This window comes from Hylaeus anthracinus, unplaced genomic scaffold (assembly GCF_026225885.1).
Source record: "Hylaeus anthracinus isolate JK02 unplaced genomic scaffold, UHH_iyHylAnth1.0_haploid 11981, whole genome shotgun sequence".
NCBI lineage: Eukaryota > Metazoa > Arthropoda > Insecta > Hymenoptera > Colletidae > Hylaeus > Hylaeus anthracinus.
Window position 1 is genome coordinate 9,969,142 of NW_026534329.1, and position 21,061 is coordinate 9,990,202.

The 21,061-nt window shown below is 37.3% G+C and overlaps 2 protein-coding genes across 2 annotated transcripts; both read right to left on the reverse strand.

The window, feature by feature from the left end:
* Window positions 1–3,986: 3,986 nt before the first annotated feature.
* LOC128885687 (uncharacterized) lies at window positions 3,987–5,434 on the reverse strand. The gene is made up of 2 exons (XM_054139871.1): window positions 5,009–5,434; window positions 3,987–4,931 (listed from the first exon to the last, which is right to left on the reverse strand). Exons 1-2 carry the CDS (start codon window positions 5,271–5,273, stop codon window positions 4,618–4,620), a joined length of 579 nt encoding a protein of 192 aa, XP_053995846.1. The 5' UTR covers window positions 5,274–5,434; the 3' UTR covers window positions 3,987–4,617.
* Window positions 5,435–19,109: 13,675 nt separating this feature from the next.
* On the reverse strand, window positions 19,110–19,679 carry LOC128885603 (uncharacterized). The gene has a single exon (XM_054139702.1). It carries the CDS (start codon window positions 19,677–19,679, stop codon window positions 19,110–19,112), a length of 570 nt encoding a protein of 189 aa, XP_053995677.1.
* Between the last annotated feature and the right edge of the window lie 1,382 nt (window positions 19,680–21,061).

Genomic DNA, 21,061 nt, shown 5'->3' on the forward strand with positions numbered 1-21,061 from the left:
GAAATAAACAGAACTAATCGTATTCTCTTCGATTCTTGAATTCAACCCACTCGCAGGGCTCACACGCGCGTCGCTATCGCCCTGGCTCGTAACAGTTACTTGTAAAGTTCTGTTTGTAAGATAGTTTTTTACCATTTTTATAAGGTAGTTAGGTGTGCTTATCTTGTGTAGCTTAAGGATTAGTTCGTTGTGCCATACTGTGTCAAATGCTTTTTGTATGTCAAGTAAAGTCATTACTGTTGTTCTGTTACTCATAGTATTTGTTGTATTGTTGAGTATGCGGGTTGAAAGCCGCACTGTTCATTTACTATGATTTTGTTCGTTTTTAGATGTTTTGTGAGTTCGTGGGTGGTTTTTTGGGTTTTAGGAAAGCTATTATCTTTGCATTTTTCCATGTTATTGGGAAGTATGCTATCTTGAAAGTCTGTTTGTAAATATAGTATAATTGTACAATTAGTTTATATGGTATATGTTTGAGTTGTACTGCGGTTATTTTGTCCGAGCTGGGTGATTTTCCATTTTTAAGTTTTTTGATTATATTTTTGATTAGGTTGGGAGTGATGAAGGATGTGTCTGGTGTGGTTTGTGTGTTTTCTAGAGTGTTTATGATGGAGTTTGCTTCTATTTCATGGATAGAGGGACGTGTGAGTGTAGATTTGTGTTGGTATATGGTGGGGAGTTTGTTTTGGTGAGTGGTGGTATGTGTGTGTTTTTTGTTTTGATAGCTTTGTAGATTTTCTACACAGCGTTTTGGTCGTTGTCCAGAGTGTTGTTTTTGTTGCCATTTTGCTGTTTTTAATTCTGCGATTTTGTGTTTGGTTTGTCCTGTGAGTACGTTTCGTAAAAGTTTGTGCATGGGATTTCCCGTTTTTTGATGTTTACGTCTGTATCTGTTTCTTAATTGAATTAATTTAAGTAGTTCTTGGTCTGGAGTAAAGTTTCGAATGTATATTTCTTGTTTAGTTGTTGATTTGTTAAACGAATTTTGGGTATGCTTCTGTAATCCTTTTATTTCTATGTCTATGTCGTTGGTGCTGGAGATTTGAGTGTTGATTCTGTACATTTGGTTGTGAATTTTTCTAAGTTTGTTTGTATTGTTGTGTGGTTTGTGAAGGTTGAGTTATGATTCCCAATGGTGAGGATAATTGGGAGATGGTTGGAGGAGAGATCGTTTATGGTTTTGCATTCGTGTTGTCTAGTTGTATTGGATAGGAAGATGTCTATGTTGGAAGGTTTAGATCTAGGGGCTTGGTGGGAGTAGGTGTCACTGTGGATGATATGGTAGTTGTTGTTGTTCATGTGTGTGTGTAATGTTTTTCCGTTTTTGTTTACGTTAGTGTTGTTCCAGTTTGGGTGTCTGGCATTAAAGTCTCCTCCTACGATGAAGTTGCCTGGAAAGGAGGTGAGGGCATCAAGGTTTGTAGCGGATATTTTGTTTTTCGCGGTGGAGTAGGCTGCGCCTATTGTAAGTTTCGGATTTGAGTTAATCTGGATAAATATTGTTTCTATGTCGCCTGTGTCTGGTTGAGGAAGGTTATCATAGGAGTGATTTTTGTGTATTAGGATCGTAACTCTACTACCGGTGGTGTTTGGTCTGTCTCTCCTAATTATTGTGTGATTATTAATTCTGGGATTGTCTGTGGGTTTCAGCCATGTTTCTGTTAGGATTACAATGTCAATTTGATGTGTGTCGAGGAAATGTTGCAGTTCGAGGAGTTTGGGTAGAACGCTAGTGGCGTTCCACAAGAGTAATTTGGTTGGGTTTATTACGTCCCAATTAGTTTGAGACTATCTTTAGGGATTCTTGTCTTCGGTTAAAGAGCTAAAGCTCACCTTACCTGTATTTAATTGGAAAAGAAGGAATTCTGGGATTCTATAATGATTGTCACTAAGTTTAAGTATTAACAAATATAATTATGAAACAAAACTGAGTTTGGGATTACATACAAACAAGAATATAAATTATACAATTGAAGATGGTTTTAACAATACCAATCGTTGATCTTATGCTATCGGCGGCGTTGTCAGGTTGTCCCGGGCTCGGCTGTAGCGAGTATCTGGTCTGGTTGTACACTCGCGACACGGGACTCTAATAATTGGCGAATAATAAACGTCGGATTTTCGTAGGTAACTCCGTGGTGACTCTATCTTTTTGCGTATGTTCTCACTTACGCGAACTCTTTACTCAGCTGGAGATACGATACACGATACCTAAATGAGACTAACGCGAGAGATTAACCTGCGACTGCAGAGTATTGACTGCCAAAATAATAATACACAAAGAGCTGTCCGTAGCCGTGGTCGTGACCACGGGTTTATATAGCCCCAGATCCTTGCCTGGCGCAATTCGTAATTTCGGAATCTTAATTGCCATATTTCCCGAATCTGGAGCAAGTCCCAAATGCAATGGGCGATTCGTGCGCAAGAGCCTAATATCGCTGACGCTTGTTTGCTGACTTGCGGTTTATGCGACTCTGTTTAATAACACGATTTCCGAATTGTGGTTCGTGCGCATTCCTAAAAGTCTATTGATCTTAACTATTCGCAATACGAGGTCGATGAAAAGGGACACCGGTAGGCTGGATGTAACAGGTTTTTTTTTTATTTTGAAGATAGGAATAAGTGTGTTCGGATTTTCTCCATGCTTGATGCTAGGGTGGTTATTGCGCTGGTAAGTGATTGAAGCAGCATTGTGAGGTTTAGGATGTTGGTATTAATTGTTTCGAGGTTTGGGGTGTTGGGTGTGGAGTAATTTGGGGTATTGTGGTTTTGGATGCTTGGCGTTGGGGGATTTAGGAATTGGTGTAGGAGAGAAGGATGGCAAGGTTAAAATAATGAATAAGTTTATTAAAAAGAAATGCTCACACAGCTCGCAGAACGTCTTAACTCTCGCACTTCTTGTTAGCTTCTGCTTTCTTAAACGACGCTTCGCTACTTACCCCGCTTTTATTTCTCCGCTGGTTGTCGGCTTCTGATTCTTTTACAAAGATTTAAAGTAACCGCGTTCGCTCGGTTCTACGCACACATTTGCACCTCGCGGCACATCTCTCTCTCTCTCTCTCTCTCTCTCTCTCTCTCTCTCCTACATTGGTTGTTTGGTGCTGGCACTGTGTCGTTTTTCACTATTTGGGCATGTGGGTTCGGTTGTGTGTTAGTGTTGCGTCGGTAGAGCGATGGGTAGCTGGGTGTTACTTAATTCTGTTCAGGGTGGATGGTAGGAATTGGTTTTGTATTGGTGAGTCTGTTTTGTTTTTTCTGTAGATAGGATAGTAGTGCGGAACATTGCCTATAGTTTGCTGGGTGATTTCCTTTGGAGTTGAAGCAGGTAGCTGGGGTGGTTGGGGATTTGAAGCAGGTACGCGTGTCGTGCTGGCCTGCACATTTCACGCAGTTTGGTGTTTTATTGCAGTTCTGCGAGGAATGACTGTGGGCTTGACATTGGAAGCATTGAATAAAGGGTTTCTTACTATCGTATTTTTCCCAGTAAATTCTTGAGGTGTATACATGACTGGTTTTCTTTACCTGTTGGATTGTGTTTTCAGGAGAGAAGGTGATTTTGTATGTAGCATAGTTAGATATATATAATAGGTTCGATAACATGCTCGATAATAGGTATATATATTTATATATATATATAAACCATATATATATATACACATCCATTACATCAAATAACCGAACTTTCCAGGAAAAACCCGTCCATATATATATACGATATATACACGATATATACACGAGGAAAAACTCATGGACACGATAAACATAATATATTAAATGAAAACTTATACACTAAAGGTTACGTATACATAAGAAAATATAAACGTGAAAAAACACATGGTGTTTCACACCATACTTGGACCATACTGCAACGGCGTTACATAGGGAGGCATGCAGGAACTACTTCATTTGAATTAGGGTTAAACCATTGATTTTTAATTCATCTGTAATTTCTTGAGGACTGACTTTTGGGAGGCTCTTGAGTATCATGGATGTGGTTTTTTGGTTTGGGAGGGAGAAGGTATGATATTCTATTTGCTTCTGGTTACAGAATTCTTCGAATGAATTGTAGTTGGAAATGTTTTTGGAGTGTATTTTAAGTTGGTTTCCGAGGTACTTGGCTTGTACCTCATCGCCATATGCATGTTTTCAGATGTTTAGGAATTGGAAGTAGTCTCTTTTGTGGATGTGAATGTAAATGGGAGGTGGTTTGTATTTGGATGTTTCTGGGGTGAATTCTGTGTGGGTGTCCGTAGTTGTGTTGGTTGTTTCCGTGTTTAGGTTTGTGGGTAAGGTGGTGATTGGGAGTCGGATAACAAAAAAAAATATTTATTTCGGCAGACGCGTATCCCGCGGTCTGCCCTTGCCAAGATTCTGTACAGAACTAAATCTTACGAACTAGACATTCGTTCTCTCAAGCATACTTACGAAAACCTTTCTCACTTCAATTCACGTATCTCTTTCACTCTGTTTAAACAAATGCATTCACCCTTAATAACATTCGAACCAACCGAAGAAACATTCTCACGACATTCGAACCTATAACCTAAACAGTCACTCATCACAGTCGCTCGACACGCATCTCGATCCATCCGTCCAGACATACCACCTACCATCTGATCAAATTTGACCCGGACTAGTTAAAATATATAAAAATGTTGTTTTTTTTTTTAAATATAAATCTTTATTATCGCCTTCAAAATAGGCTCCTTTTGAGCCAATACAAGCATGCCAACGGTTAATCCAATTTTTCATACACTTCTTATAGGCCTCGGCCGGGATTAGCTCCTTCAGCGAATTTCTTTTTATGGCCTCAATCGACTCATGGCATGTTCCCTGAAGTGGATATTTGAGTTTCAAAAACAGAAAAAAGTCACAGGAAGATAAATCTGGCGAGTACGATGGCTGAGCAATGACTTTTGTTTCATGTTTGGCTAAAAATTTAGTCACAATCAGGCTAGAATGCTAGAAAATTCAGATCTTTCGGTACTGGGGGCAACGCGCTTCATACCCAAAACATCAACCACAATGTGTTGAGTCGATCCATAAATAATGTTGAAAGCCTCTGTTATCTCTGTTATCTCTCTAATGCCAACCCGACGATTTCCAAGTACAATTTCCTTCACTTTTTCAATATTATCGTCATTAACGGAGGTGGATGAACGACTCACATGAGGCAAGTTTTCTACGACTTCACGACCCTCACTGAATGCTTTATGCCACTCAAATACTTGAGTTCTCGATAGGGTATACTCCCCATAACACTTCTGTAACATTTTCAAAGACTGCGTAGCCGTAATTCCATTGGAAACACAAAATTTCAAGTAAACTCAATGTTCAATTTTTTTTGCCAAAGCAAAAATCGCCAGACAAACGTTTCGCGTCGTAAACAAATGACTGCCAAACTCACAAAAATGGACGTATTCCGCGCGCACTTCACACGAATGTCAAAGAAGGTTATACGAAACTAGAAAAAAAATATTTTACCGATTCAGTTTACGCGAGCGATTTAAATAGACCAGTCTGTAATCGTCTTAAAATTTAGTCTCTTGATAGACACTAAATTTTAACTTTAGCTCGTATGTTTGAAGTTACTGGAAGAAATTGAGGGCTCGTGCCTTCAGGTACTGGATAGCGAAGTGTTCTGAGGTGTGATTAAAGAATTTGAAAACTCTGATATATCTGGTAATCAATGAAATATATTCTGTTAAATTTAGTAACGACGGATATCACGACGATTTCGTCGAGAGTTGAATATATATATATTCCATCAAACTTGACGACAACTAGTATCACAATGAGTTCGCAGAGGATATAAAATATCTATCTATATATGTATATATAAGTGCGGGCCTATACAGATATGAGACTAGAGACACTTGTCCATTGGATTTATCGTAAATTAACAATATCTTGAAATCAATATTATCTGTGGCAACGTGAATAACTGTGATTGGCACGCTTTATCTATCAATGCAAATATGATAGGCCAACGATTGCGAGATATACCTTAGAAAAACCCAAAGTTGGTTGTACAAAGACGTCTGAATGCCTATCCGCATTCACACGAGATTGCACGTGTTTTCTTAAGAGACTGCTACGTTTGAAACCGAATACACACGGTTTGGAGAAGTGGTGAGGGCGTTCAGGATTTACTTCGTGATCAAATGCACGATTGTGGATTTGTCGCAGCACCTTCCCACTCGGCCGATTTCTCGGAGGAGATGTTCAGGTGGAGACGTGCACGAAGCCGAAATCAGGTTGTGACACCTAGGAGTTCACCAAAGGGCACGAGTGTGAGCTATAGGTGTTCTCCGGTGACGGACGCCTGATTTCAACAGTGCGAATCCGATCGTGATTTCTTGCTGTGACAACTTACTCGAAAACGCTCACCTCTCACCCGTTTCCTTCAGCAAAAGATACAGACTCCCTCTCGTTGCATACCTTCATGAATTTACTGCTTTTGACTACTACGTGGTCACGCCGGATTGGGCGTCGTCACAAATCACAATGCAGCAGTGCCACGGCTCGGTTTGTGCGCGTATGCAACGAGAGTAAGTTAGGCGGTTTGACTAAGTTACTTGATCGGTTTGATCACTCGATTGGATACTGGTTTTCGCTGAAGGATTTGAACGTGCTGTCGCGGTCGCTTCCAAACGTAGAGTGTCGGTCCTAGTTCTCGCATCGAGCTCCTTCAATCCAGGATCCAGTGGGATCGATGCGCACGCATCCTCTTTTGGTAGGGTGCTTCTCCTAATTTCTCCTCCTCGTAGGAGGGGTTCCCGGTTTCAGATAAGGGTTACCCCTTCACTAGCTCATAGTACGCGCGTCGATCTCCCTCGATCGGATGTCGAGTGGGGATCGATGCGCACGCGTGTCAGATGCCGCGACTATCCCGAATTCTCCTCTTCGCGAATAAACGGAGGATACAAGTCTTCCATGAGTGGGGATCGCCCCTTAATCGCCTATGTGGTTGTATGTAACCAGCACCGTTACAAGTCCGGGTCAAATTTGATCAGATGGTAGAAAACCTAAACACAAGGGCGACGATGCGGGGCCAGCTCATCGTCGCCACAGGTTTGTGTCGAAGTGTTTTTCAAGTATTTGAAATCTGTTCGATATATGGATGTTGCTACTTACTTCCATTTTTTTCTGGTGGACTGGGAGTTTTGATTGATTCTGTTGGCTGTGGCATCACAAAGGTTTCTCTGGTGCCTTCTTTTCTTGTGGCATGTCGATGGGCATGCTTGACCTTGTTGGGTCGACTATCAGCCAGTTTGTTTGTGGCCTCTTCAGTGTTGGTAATGATGATTTGTAGGTGCGTGTGAGGAGCCTCGGGGCTCAGGTATATGTCTGCCAAGTAGGCGGTTTTTGATTATCCGTAGGAACACTTTACTGCACGATGTTATAGTCACTGGAAGGGATCCTGTGAGATCGTAAACCGAAACAATAGTTATTGCTTTATTGGCTCAGGTAACTGACCCGTAGTACGACAGGGGTGTTACGGCTCTAAAGTATACATGCCCACGTTACACCCCGGGGCCCCAAGACTTGATGTTTGCTACGCGGGTTTTTCCAAGTTGGAAAAACCGAAAACTTTATAAAACGAAATAGTCTTATGGTAATCGATTCATGCATTACAGAATTATGCGTGAACAACTGAACATATATAAGAACAAAAAAGTTATTGAAATATGAACATCCTAATTCTGATATCATACGGCCCTGAACGAAAAGTCTAGCTCTGTCCGTGTCTAAAAAGATGTCAAATTGCTAATTGCGGTCGACTTAAGTTGTAAAGATCGATGTCCGACCGACTTTACGACCTCACATGATTCCTTTCAACGACAGTACTCGTTCAGAAGTTCGACTCGGAATTGGTCACCACCTGAGTCCTCGGCGTCGCGTAAATAGCCGACCACCCACCCTCGTCTCGATACCGTTAAATTTCGAAAACGTGACGAAGAGGGTGGGTGTGTGCCTGAAGACAGACTGATTAGGCCTCGTACGAAAGGCAGAGTGCCAATCAGCGTGTCTCACCGATCAACGGGGGTGGCAACCGATCGAAGGCGTAACGTTGCAAGTCGTCTTCGATGGTCACCCGATATGAAAGGAAAGAAATAATCAAACAGTCAACGAAGTCGTATCACAGAAATTTTCTCTCTCAAGAGTTTAAAAAAAACCATCGTTTGGGATTTCAATCACTCAAATTAGACACGCAAAAACTAGGCGCGTGACGTTCCGATAGCAATGTCTCTGCATTAGAGCAACGGGCCTTACAACCCTGTGGATTTTATCAGTAAAAAAAATCGCGCTGTGAACGGAACACCGATAAACATCTTATATTAATTTTATAATCCAATACAATGTATTATGCATAAGTAATCGTTACGTGGAACTTTAATCTAATACAATATATTGTGCATAAGTAATCGTTACGTGGAACTTTAATCTAATACAATGTATTGTGCGTAAGAAATAGTGGATCTCTTTGTTCATTTTCTCACTTCATCATTAACATTTAAATTGCTTGCAACAAGATAAAAAATTGCTGGTATGTATATTAATTCATAAATTAAACGAATAAATGTTTATAATCAATAAATTATAACATATGAAATATGTACACTACTACCAACAATTAGCGTGACACTTTTTCAAACCGTCAACTATAGGAGTTTTCAACCGATTGAAATGAAACTGCGTGAGGAGTACTTTTGAAGTATCCCCTAGGCGTGTATAAAGTTGCATTGGCGAGGGTTGACGCGAAGGGGTTAATTCACCAACATCATCATTTCACTTTGTCATGCGGTGGTTCGGTCGGACGAACCGTCGCGATAGGTTAGCGCCGACTCAGTCGGTCATCAGGGTTCGGTTTTAGCAGGGTCGATTCTGCTCGCAAAGCACGCTCGATCATACACTATTCGCCTTATTCGCCGATTTTTCATTTTTTACCCATTTTTTTTTGTTGCAAAGAACTGTAATTTTATGTGTGTTTGACGATAACGTCGAGATGGCTTAACCAATCCGAGAAAACGTCTTGCATCGTATAGAATATTTCTTCAGTTGGTACCGTAAACAAAACATTTTGTGATTTGTCATTTTTTACCCGTTTTTGTTTTTGCGAACAACCAAAAAATTTAGTACTGTTGCTTACTCCGAGTCAGAAGGACCAAACGGATTGAAACTTCTTGCATCTGATAGAGCATCACTGCCACTTGGTCCCATAACAAATTTAGCCATATTTCATTTTTTACCACTTTATATCATTTTTTATCGCAAAAAAGTACTATTTTATACATGTTTGGCCTAAAATCAATGAAATCGATGAAAAACTCCTTACATTTTGCTGCCAGTCAGGTTTTCGCGATGATTACATATGCAAAATTTTATTAATTTTATTATTTATTATAACTATTGTTATTGCAAAATTCCTATTTTTAAATGTAACTCGGCAAGGAATTAACCGATCGCGCTGCAGCCTTTCGCATTTCATGATAGATTAATTCGTGATGTCCCCGTTTGCAAAAATTTATGGACACTTACATTGTTTGAAACCATTGTTGGTGCAAAATTGCTATGCTCTGGTGTAGCTCGACAAGGAATTTCCCAAACGCAATCAATCCTTTTACATTTAGTTGCACATGTATTCCTGATAATCCCATTGGACAGTAATAACTGTTATTTGTAACCAAAAAGTTTAAAAATCGATATTTTTTAGTCATTTTATTCTTCGATTTTTTTTCCTTATATTCTTTGTTGATTATCTTGAATTTCAATAATAATCAGTTTTTTATTAATTATTTTTGTTCGAGGGCTGATACACCCTTATACAAAAGGATCGGTCATCAAGGAAAAGATGGGAATCGGCAGTTTCGTGGTCGGTTAAGCAAATTCAAAATTGCTGGAGGTCGAAGGCTGTTTATTCGAGAACCTAAACGAATGGTATTCACAACATCCGCGTTATTACACTTTGAATAATTTTTGGGCGGTATGTACGGATTATTCGCTAAGCGAGTAGATAACAGGCGGCGATACAACACAGATTTTCGCGAAAGCGAGAAAATGTGTAATAATGATCATGAGTCGGAAGTATCGATACAAGACGACTGTATTCGATGGCTAACGGTAACCGACTGAACGCTTCGAAACGGTAACGAGCGACGAATGATCGGTACGAGTTAGAAAAAATTATTGATCTCCGCGATCGAACGGTTAAGGCACACGTTCGAATAATAACGTTAAGAAACGCAGACCACATTTCGTTCCGAAACAATTTTTATCGTTGAAAATTTGAGAATAACTGTTATTTTTTGTCCCTGTTTGTTCCTACCGACCCACAGTGGTCCCAAATCGTAAAATCTTGGCCAAAACCCCAAAAAATAATTTTTCGCTGTGGAGGTTTGACCTGTTGGAATGGTTAGTTTAATGATGTCTCTTTAAGGTAGGGAAAAATAAATGAGTCATACTTTTATACCTAAATGGCAACCAAACTTCGGGTCAACCAAACTTTGGGTTCGTTAGTCAGTCGTTCGGTGTGAGCGCAAGCAGAAGTGCGTACTGTCTAAAGTGAAAAGTGTGTAAGTTTTTTTAGAAGACGTCAATTTCAATTCTGCAAAATGGATGCTGTTCCTGGATGTAAGTAGAACATTTCTGAGTACTAACATATTAAAAGTTGTAATCCAGTAAGTTCGTACACCGATACGTTTATTACTGAAAATAAAATGTAAAATTTCATGCATACATTGTAAAGAAGTAAGCAAAAAGTTGCATATTCCACAATATTCCGCTAAAATTCTTGTTTAGACTCGTATGTAACACTTTGATATAAGAGAATTTGCAAAAATTAGTTGCCACTTTGTGCCACAGTGATCATACGGTCATATGTAATGTAGGGTGAACGTGTTACTAATTTCACGCGGTTTTTTCTCGGAAACTGTCGCAGATACAACAAATTTTTTTAAATAAAAGATGTATGATTTTGGGATGACTTCTTAGATTAAATGAATCTTTTTGAAACTAGTGCATAAATAAAGTTTTATTATTCAAAATTATATATTTTTTAATGAACCAGTTGATCTAGTTCATTACACTAGTTTACAGCCAAAATGTACATTCAATGCAACTACTTTTTTCTTACGTATTTTGGTCTGCTAAACTCGAAAATCACAATGAAAAAAATAAAAAAAGAGTAAAATGGAATTTCTGTACAATTGTTCATAACTCCGGTATGTACCCATAGATTTTCTTCACCAAAAGATTGTTTTCTTCGTAAAAGTGCGATCTATACGTAAACAATAAGAAACTAGACCTAATTTGACAGTTTCTATTTTTGCATGGCGATACAAAAAATTTTCGTGTTTTATTTTAGCCCAAAAAATCAAAGATTCTCATATATTTTGGCCCATAATTGTAAATAATCTAGTGGATTGTATCACTTGTAGAACTTATTTATTTAACGTCGGAATGACTCTAGGGAGTCGTACAAGACCTGTATATTCTTCAAATTAAAACTGTGGTTACGTTTACAAATTCTCGGAAATGTGTTCTCTCGTCGAAGGCTGCGTGTTGCTATTAATTCGTTTTTGCGTGATTCTTTGTAATTTTTTTATTTTTATATTTCTTTTAATTGCTGAAGATATTTAATATAGTAAATACAATATCACGTGTGACAAGTACTTTTATTTTCAAATGCCTCACAATTCCATTATGAGTTACTATTTGGGTTGATAATTTAAATACTTTTGATTAAGAATTTTAAATTATTTAAAATTAACAGTTTTAATAATTATTAATTAGAAATTTTGGTACTTAAATACCAAGTTTCATAAAAATCTAATGATTTTTTAATATACATGTCGGTCATATCGGATCCGCCATTCTGAATTATGAAATTCTGACATTAGATTTTACGAATATCGATTTTACGATTTTACGAATTACGATACGAATTTTTAAGCAAATTAAAACACGTTTTGAGGTTTCGGCCAGGATTTTGCGATTTGGGACCACTGTGCGACGCTGTAACAATATAGAACTAACAACTCAACACTCATTTTGTAAATTTTCGATCAATTTAATCAAGTTAGATACGATTAGACACGACACAATGTTAACACTAAGAAAACATAAGAATAGCAACACTAAAATTACTACTTAGTTAATTACTAATTAACTAAGGCCAAAATTATTTTTAATCTTCTCATATACAATTGGAATTCAAAAAGTGCAATAAAGTGGTAAAAAATGGAAGTAGGTCAAATGTCTTTTTAAGCTTTTAAGGGGCAATGAAGCCCTACCAGATGTAAGAAGATTCAATCGAATTGGTCAACCCATTTCGGAATAAGAAGCAATACAAAATTTTTCTGTTTTTTGAAAAAAAAAAACGTGTAAAAAATGAGAACATGCTCTACAAGATGCAACAGGTTCCATTCCGATTGGTCAATCCATCTCGGCGTAATCGAGTAACATACACCATTTAAAAATATATATATATACATGACGAATTGAGTACCCTCCTCCTTTTCAAAGGCGGTTAATAATAAAAGCGAACGAAATGAATTAAATAAACGTTTTCTATATAATTAGGAAAAAAAAAAACGAAAAACAGAATAAAATTGGAATTTTTGTTCCTTTACTCAATTGTTCATAACTCCGGTATTTATCCACAGATTTTGTTCACCAAAAGCTTGTTTTCTTCGTAAAAGTGCGATCTCTATTTAAACAATAAGAAACTGGACATATTTTAACAGTTTCTATTTTTGCATGACGATAGGACAAATTTTCGTGTTTTATTTTAGCCCGAAAAATCGAAATTTCTCATATGTTGACCCATAACACTTAAACTACGGCACCGAGTGGGAAACAATGTTGGAAACAATGTTGAAAACAATGTTGGAAACAATTGTTGGAGATTTGATTACCTTGAATATGATATCTTGCGCGACCCAATCGGACGTTTTTGACTCGAGATATGGCCAAAAATATTAATCTACCTCAGAAAAAAATCGAAAAAGAATTCAAAACCTCATATTTCGAAAACCTAATCATATAATATTTTTTCATTACGATTTTCGTCAGAATTGTAAACAGACTGTGTATATTAGAATTCGGAGATTGCGTTAGATTAAGAACCACGAAAAAAGAATGCTCCTCCCACTCCAACCAAATACTTCAAGGTCATCGAGGAGGTAGTCGTAATTGTAAATAATTAGCCTTCTCTTTGCACGAGATTATTCTGATTTCGCTCATGGCTTTATTTGCAATAATATTTGTTTTACTTGCACATCCTTTAATCGTGCTAAGCGACAACAGCTGAAGTGTTCAGCTCAAAACTAAAATTAATCGTCTGTTCGATATGTTTGGCAGACACTAATATTAGTGGTTCGCGACTTAACGGACACTATTTGTTACCGCTCGCTTCCTGCTTCTGTTGCCAAATAAGAAGATGTTATTCCGCGATGAGTTTAAGGCACCTGATAAACAAACAGAACAATGCAATCTAACATTTAACCATTTTCGAAATTGTTTAATCAAGATTATAAGTAAAAATAATGAGTCTATAAATGCAATGGTCAATTTTTGTGTCTGGATGTTTGTTTATACATTTAAATAAAATAAGGATTTGCGTTGTTCGAGATTGGAGTCTTCGAAGCTGGAGTTATTGCACGAAGGCGATGTTCTAGTCATTAGGCTAAACGTAAGTTTTAACTTCCGAATTTATAGGGAAGTTATTGTAATTGCACCTAAATTTTTTTAGCAGATCTCCATGTTTCAAGGTCATTGGAGTAATTTTAGCCTATTTTTAACAAATTGTTCGTGCGTGCTTGCGCGCGCGAGCGTATGTATGTATAATATGTACGTATGTACGTACGTACGTAAATAAATTTTTCGTCAACGTTTTCTAAAAAACTAATAGCGAGATCAAAATGATCGATGATGCAATCGATGTGTATCAATCTAACTTAGATCTGATTAGATTTTATTCTAATTCGGTCCAGTAGTTTTTTAGTTTTTTTAAGAAAACATAATAATGATAATAAGAAGAACAAGAATATATATATATTACTATTATTACATTTATATGCATATGTATAACACATGTATATACATACAGGGTGCTCCAAAAGTATAGAAACAGTCAAATATTTCCAAAATGGAACATTTGTGAGAAAAATGGTTTCGAGAAATGTTTTAGGGTTTCAAAAATTCTATTGAACGATTGTGTTCGTTTGACCTTCAAAGGACCGGTCAAAGTCACGTCAAGGTCAACATGATTTTTTTAATGGAACGCCTCATTTTTTATCGTGCACTGTGAAAGCTGGCTATGAGACCTTTTCAAAACACTAGTTTCAAACATTTTTTTATTCGCGATAGATGGCGCTGTAATCGGAAATCGTGAAGTTCCTTGTGTGGTCTGTAAATGGTCGCACATAAAATAAATATGAATAGCTATATAAATTAAGCGAGCATGAACAACCCTACTCGCGAGCGAGCAACCACGATCCTCTAGTTGGTTATGGGATTAATTTCAAAGTTTTTTCTAGCCTATTGCAAAATTGTATTTATTCATTTATTCATTTATTATAAATATATGAATATGTAATAACCATGAAAACAGTCTAGTTGCTTGTGCATGGTTTCGTTTACTTAAAAATAACTTTGTAACAGGTGGATCCCGTCGTCCGTTAGTCGCGACCCTCTCTCTCCCGCATCGCTACGCGCTAGGCATACCGCAGATCGCCGCTAGGCGTCCGACGCGCGCTGCTGCATTTCTCGCGGCTGCTATTCTATCTGTAACCAATGAGACCTTGACCGCGACGCTCGGCAGGCAGAACGCCTGAGCGAGTCGAATTGTACGATCTGTGCTTAATACTTTACCGAACGGTAGTCGATTAATCGACTTTTTGTCCCCAACGCTCAACGATCGGTAACTGCTATGGTAACTAGCAAGTATTTGTTACTTTGAATAGAGATACAAGTTGCTTTGTTCTGTAAGCTCTCGTTTTTTAACCTCGTCCTGCCGTCGTGGCCGAAGCCACGAAACGAAGGACCTTCTACCCCGGAACAACTTGCTCGGGAAGAGCGAAACGTGCGATCGCTGTCTGCTCGGCCTCTTCAGGCCACCGTCCGACTCTGATTCCAAAGATCCTCCTACCTGACGATCGATTGGAATGGTCCATGAGCCCGAGGCGAATAGTGTAAGAGCGATCGTGCTTTGCGAGCAGAACTGACCCTGCTAAAACCGAACCTGGCGACCGACTGAGTCGGCGCTAACCTATCGCGACGGTTTGTCCGACCGAACCACCGTGACAACTTAAACATAACTTAAAGCTAGATTAGAAAAGAATTTTATCAAAATTTTACATTATACATGCTTTCTTAATACACTGCGATGCATAACTGTAGCACCACTGATATTATTAAGATTTTTTAAACTTAAAAGAAAAATTCAAAGAAAGTAGTTGAATAATATGAAAAAGCGATGTAAATAATTAATTTCAGAGGCAAATATACTGAAGTAGTCTAAGCATATATCGAGATAAAGTCGAAAAACATTATAGAATTGGTGAAAAACTATAGCACCACCTTCATTTACATCACACTTCAAGCGTGTTTGTCACAAAATTTTCATCTAATTCAGTTTTATTTATTAATTAATACAATGACACGCGGTAAATATCTTACTGAGAAAGAGCAATGTCAGAGTTTACGCATATTTAGTTTTACACATGTGGTTTATTAAGAAAGGTTGAATTACATAATAATGTTACATATAGAAAAACAGACGCGACGCGAAGCGCATATGCAACGTAACGCCAGAAGGAGCAATGCAATCAACATATTGTAGCGTAGGAAGATCCTATTGCCAACACTCCCTCTATCTACATTAGGGTAGACCTTAGTTACTCTTGTGTAAAAATTTTTTTTTAAATTCATTTGATGCGACCCTTGCAATCTGATCTACTCGGTAAAAAACTAATTCCCTCCAAATTTCAAGTCGATCGGACAAAGGGAAGACGTGTCGCAACGAGTTTGTTTATTTTAATGTAATATTCTTATTATATCAAAGAAAAAATTAAATTGTTTAATGAATTTGTTTAAGCAAAATTTTTAATATTTATTTTTTAAATATAAAATTTGATCTCACATTAATATAAGGAAAAGTAGAAAAAGACAGTTAAATACTTATAATTAAATATTTTATTTATAGGGCTAATTATAATAAGAGTATAAATAATTTTTTAAAATCTGTACTTAATATTGTTTTATCAATTTTTGGGTAGTTTTCCCTATAATCGGTTACAATTTGTAATATGAATTGTTTTTCTTCTTCGTTTTTGCATAACGTCAAATTATAATCTTTCATTAATTTTACTGCTCTTTCGGCAACGTCATTCACAACTTCTAATTTTGTTATAATACCTGTCGCTTCGATATAATTATTATTAGTTTCCCATAGTGCTGGATCAATTAAAAGAAAATCTAAATTTATATTGAACCGTTTGAAAAAATTATTTGATTCAGATGATACGAAATGTTGTATTTTCAAATTCGCAAGATTTTTAATTTTTATAGTCGTTGTCATGTATCTCTTATAATTATTATTATTGTTTACATTATGTAGTGCTTGCACCATCGATCTTTTTGTTTCTACTGAAACTTTTTTATCAAAAAACGATAGCGCCGCATTCTCCGGTAACAAGTACCACAAATGGTTCACAATTTTTTTTAATGCCACATCGCTTATTTCTTCGTTAACATTTTTGTAATGAATTATATTTTTAATAAATTCTAGATCTACACGTGGCGCCATAGCAGCCATTGGGGTCAAAATCCACGGCTCAATATAAATTTTAATTAGAAATACACATGTATCTCTAATGCTACTATACTCTTCCTGGTTGAGAGGAAATTCGTTTCGAAAAATAAATATTTAAAGTGTATATTATTTTAGCCATCCACCTCGCATGGTAAAATGCGCCAGGCATTTTGAATGAAATGCCACCCAAAGGAATCCCCTCAAGAAAAATTATTGCTAATTCTAAAAGTTCTTTGTAGTCATCTCTTGGGTGACTCATTTTTGTGTAATTTTTAAAAATTTCGATTTTTTTTGTATATCATTAATATGTTTCAGAACGTAATCGTCGTGCGTTCCCAGGATGTAATTATTTTTATTATTTCAGGCCAACTGTTTTGAAATTTTTTAAAAAGTTGAATATTCGAGCCTGTTGTTTTCGGCATTTTTAGTTTAAAGGCCCCACGCAACACAATTTCGTATACGTGATGGCGACAAGGAAAATACAAAAGATCTCTTTCAATTCTTTGTTCTAGCAACACACATGCGCCCTGTAATCGTTCCGTATTTGACGAAGTCGTGTCACAGCGTAAAGCTTCTACGTGGTCCGTTAAATTCCATTCTTCTAAGGTTGCAAATATCGCCAAGGCCTGATCGCTTCCACTACTGGAAGGAATCGCAGGTATCCCCAATCATTTTCGTACACCGTTGCACGAAATTACCACTGGAAGTCGCTCCACAGTTTTCTTGTCCAAAGTAGGCAACATCGCGCCATCCCAATGTACAGTTATCCCCCTGAGATTAATTTCTCCGAACATTTCCCGCAGATGTTGGCGTGATCTGCGTAAAAATTATGGCGAAATCGCCGAAGAGAAGTGCGATTAATAATTAATTCATTTGTATTGTGACCTAAGCTTTCTGCTGTTGCCATAATAATACGAACAGCATCGCGATCGCTGATTTTGCACGCATCTAAAGCTGCAACTAACTTTGAAGAAAATACTTGGACTTTTCCTTTTCTTTTTCGGTCACTCGGCCCAGGTATATTCCAATGCCCGAACCTAACGGTACATTCATTGTCATATCGTCGCTGGATGACGACGAAGATTGTAGCTACACTGTTTCTGTAATGTAAAAATAAATATACTGAATTTATTTCTAAAACGTTAGAAATATATTTAAAAGAGTTAAATTTAAAAAATATATGTTACCTTGTACAAGTGATTGTTGACCTTGTTCTTGTAGTGTTTTCGTCCGTTCTTCTCGAAGAGTTTTCCGCTTTTCTTTTTCTGCTAAAGCACGATCACTGGCACCCATTAGTCCAACTCGCCCTTTTTCCCTCTGTTTCAATAGAAATAATTTATCTTCTTCGATTTTTATCATTTCTAAAGCATTCGCATGTGCGATGTCAAATAAATCGTCAAACGAATCTTTGAATTCTTGTTCCCGCTGTATTTGGATTGCAGTTCGACGATTGACAGATTTATATAATGTTCTCTATTTCTGATAAAGAGACTTCAACTTGTCAATGCTATCCAACGTCTTCTTCACTGGTATTCGTGCTTTCTCCCAAAATATTTCAGTTTCTTTTATAACTAGAGTAGCACTTGTTTTAAGGTCCAGCTTTACTTTTCTCATATTATAGAAAAGAACTCGTAACACTTGTCCGTTACTCGGCAATTTTGCACCGACAATTTGTTGTTCGTAGTAGTTCAATATAAACAATTTATCACTACTTCTTGTCTCCATTTTTGCTCACTGTCACACTAACAAATTTCGATACTTCGTGATGCGAATACCTCGAACTCTCGACGTAAAGTGAGGTTTCTTTTACTAAGGGACTAAGGGACTAGGAAGCAGGTATAAAACTGGAAATAGAAGGATAGCTTTTTGGTTATATCGTTGGCAGCTGCAACGGCCAGAGCCGAGCGGTTCCCGCGCGTAGACAATACAACAACGCGACCGTTTGGCGCGCTTATAGCTCTATTGACAATATTGTTGAAACTTTCAAGTAAAATTTCTTATTATACAACCAAAAGATGATATTTTTATGTTATACCAGTAACTCTTATCATTAAAAAAAATCAGATGGTCGAAAAATAAGGTCCACCCTAATCTACATACGCTACAATCGCAAATACTGTTTCGCATTCACACGTACTCACGAAATCACACATCTGGCTATTTATTTTATATTTAACATTGATAGACAATTTTGATGTTTATTTTTCTGTAACGCTTTGGTTAAAATATCTGCTTTCATATATTGAGTGCTTACATAATTAACTTTTACAATCCCTTTTTCCACCAATTCTCACGTGTAATGGAAACTAATGCCTATATGTTTACTTCTCTTATGATACATCGCATTTTTACTTAGTTCTATAGCAGTTTGATTATCGCAAAACACTGTTACTGGAGTTTCTACATAGTCCATACAGTCCATTAGTCGTATCATAAACATCACTTCTCTACATATTTCTGACAATGCAACATATTCTGCTTCCATTGTAGACAATGAAACTGAAGACTGTTTTTTAGATTTCCAGCTCACTGGTCCACCTGCTAAAATTAATAAATTTCCAGTACATGATCTCCGATCATCGATGTCAGCGGCCCAATCAGAGTCAGAATACGCTATTAATTTTTCATCGTCTTTGTTGTACTCTATTTTGTAACTAGAAGTAGTATTCAAGTATCTAAGAACGCGTTTTGCACAATCCCAGTGAGCTTTACCAGGATTCGAAGTAAATCGGCTCAATAAAGCGGCTGCATACGCAATATCCGGCCTTGTTGCGTTTGCCAAGTAGATGAGCCCTCCAATGAACTCTCGATATGGCTTATTCTGCATTTCTTGTTTTTCTTCGTTCGTTGATGGTTCCATATCTTTTTATAATTTTGTATTAGATTTGATGGGTGTCGAGACAGTTTTTGCATTTTGCATATTAAATTTACATATCAATTCTTTGGTATAATTTTCTTGTGTAAGAGTCATACTTCCTGTTTCTCCGTTTCTGTTAATCGTAGTACCTAGAATATGACTAATTGGTCCAAGATCAGTCATTTCGAACTTTGATTTTAATTTATGTTTAACGTTATTTAATTTATCCATGCTCTTTGAAGCCAATATAATATGATGATATGGTCATCAACGTAACTAATCATTATAACTTTATCATTGTTGGTTCCAAATATATAGACACACGGATCTGCTTCAGTGATTGATTGTGTGAGTGATATGACTCGTTTTCTTCCGGCTGGGGTGTATCTTCTTCTTCTATGTTGATTTCTTCAAATTCTTCGGTGGCCTCTTCCATATTTAATGGCATAATTGCTTCATGTTTGATTGATTCCTCGTCTCGTTCTTTTCTTTCAATAAATTTCACCTCACGAGCTCGAATCACAGTTTTCGTATTTCTCTTTTATAAGCGATACGCTTTTGATATGTTGTCATAGTCGACTAACACATATTCATCCCCTTTTGGGTCGAACTTGCTGCGATTTTCTCTATTGTTTAATACGTATCCTTTACTTCCTATAATTTTTAAAAAACCAACATAGGGTTTTCTATTTGACCATGCTTCGAGCGGAGTTTGATTGTTGAATATTTTCGTAGGACATCTATTTCGAATAAACGTCGTAGCATTTATCGCTTCTGCCCATAATGATTGTGGGAGATCATCTTGTATCATCATGCCCCTGGTCATTTCTACGAGCGTGCGATTCGCACGTTCGGCTACTCCATTCTGTTGGGGAGTATACTCCACGCTTAGTTGGCGTTTGATGCCTTCTTCCTCAAAATATCTTGAAAAATCATTGGAAAGATACTCCTTAGCATTGTCTGTTCGCAGCTGTTTAATTGAGCAACCAATTTGCTTTTCGACTTGGCGCTTATATTTCTTAAACGCATCGAAGACGTCTGTTTTGCTTCGTAACGTTTTCGTTTCCGTGTACCTCGTATAATCGTCAATAAAAGTTACGAAGTATCTTGCTCTACCCAATGACTCCGTTTTCATTGGTCCACATATGTCGGAATGTACAAGACCAAGTTTCTCATTGCTTCTATTAATTGAGGTTTTATACGGCTGCTGGCATATTTTTGCTTTGTTGCATACTTCACAATTTAGAGTTCCTTAACTTATTCTAAAATCCACACCCTTAACCATATCGCACGATTTCAGTCTTTTTATATCGCTTATATTAAGGTGTCCGAGGCACTGATGTCATTTTACTAGACCGTCATCTTCAACATTTGTGCACAACGCA

What these genes read in the sequence shown, in the direction of transcription:
- LOC128885687 (XM_054139871.1), bottom strand. Translation starts at nt 5,273, where the DNA reads ATGTTACAGAAGTGTTATGGGGAGTATACCCTATCGAGAACTCAAGTA. An exon ending in CATTGTGGTTGATGTTTTGG is followed by an intron (nt 4,932 to 5,008) that starts GTATGAAGCGCG and finishes CTAAATTTTTAG; the next exon opens with CCAAACATGAAACAAAAGTC.
- LOC128885603 (XM_054139702.1), bottom strand. Translation starts at nt 19,679, where the DNA reads ATGGAACCATCAACGAACGAAGAAAAACAAGAAATGCAGAATAAGCCA.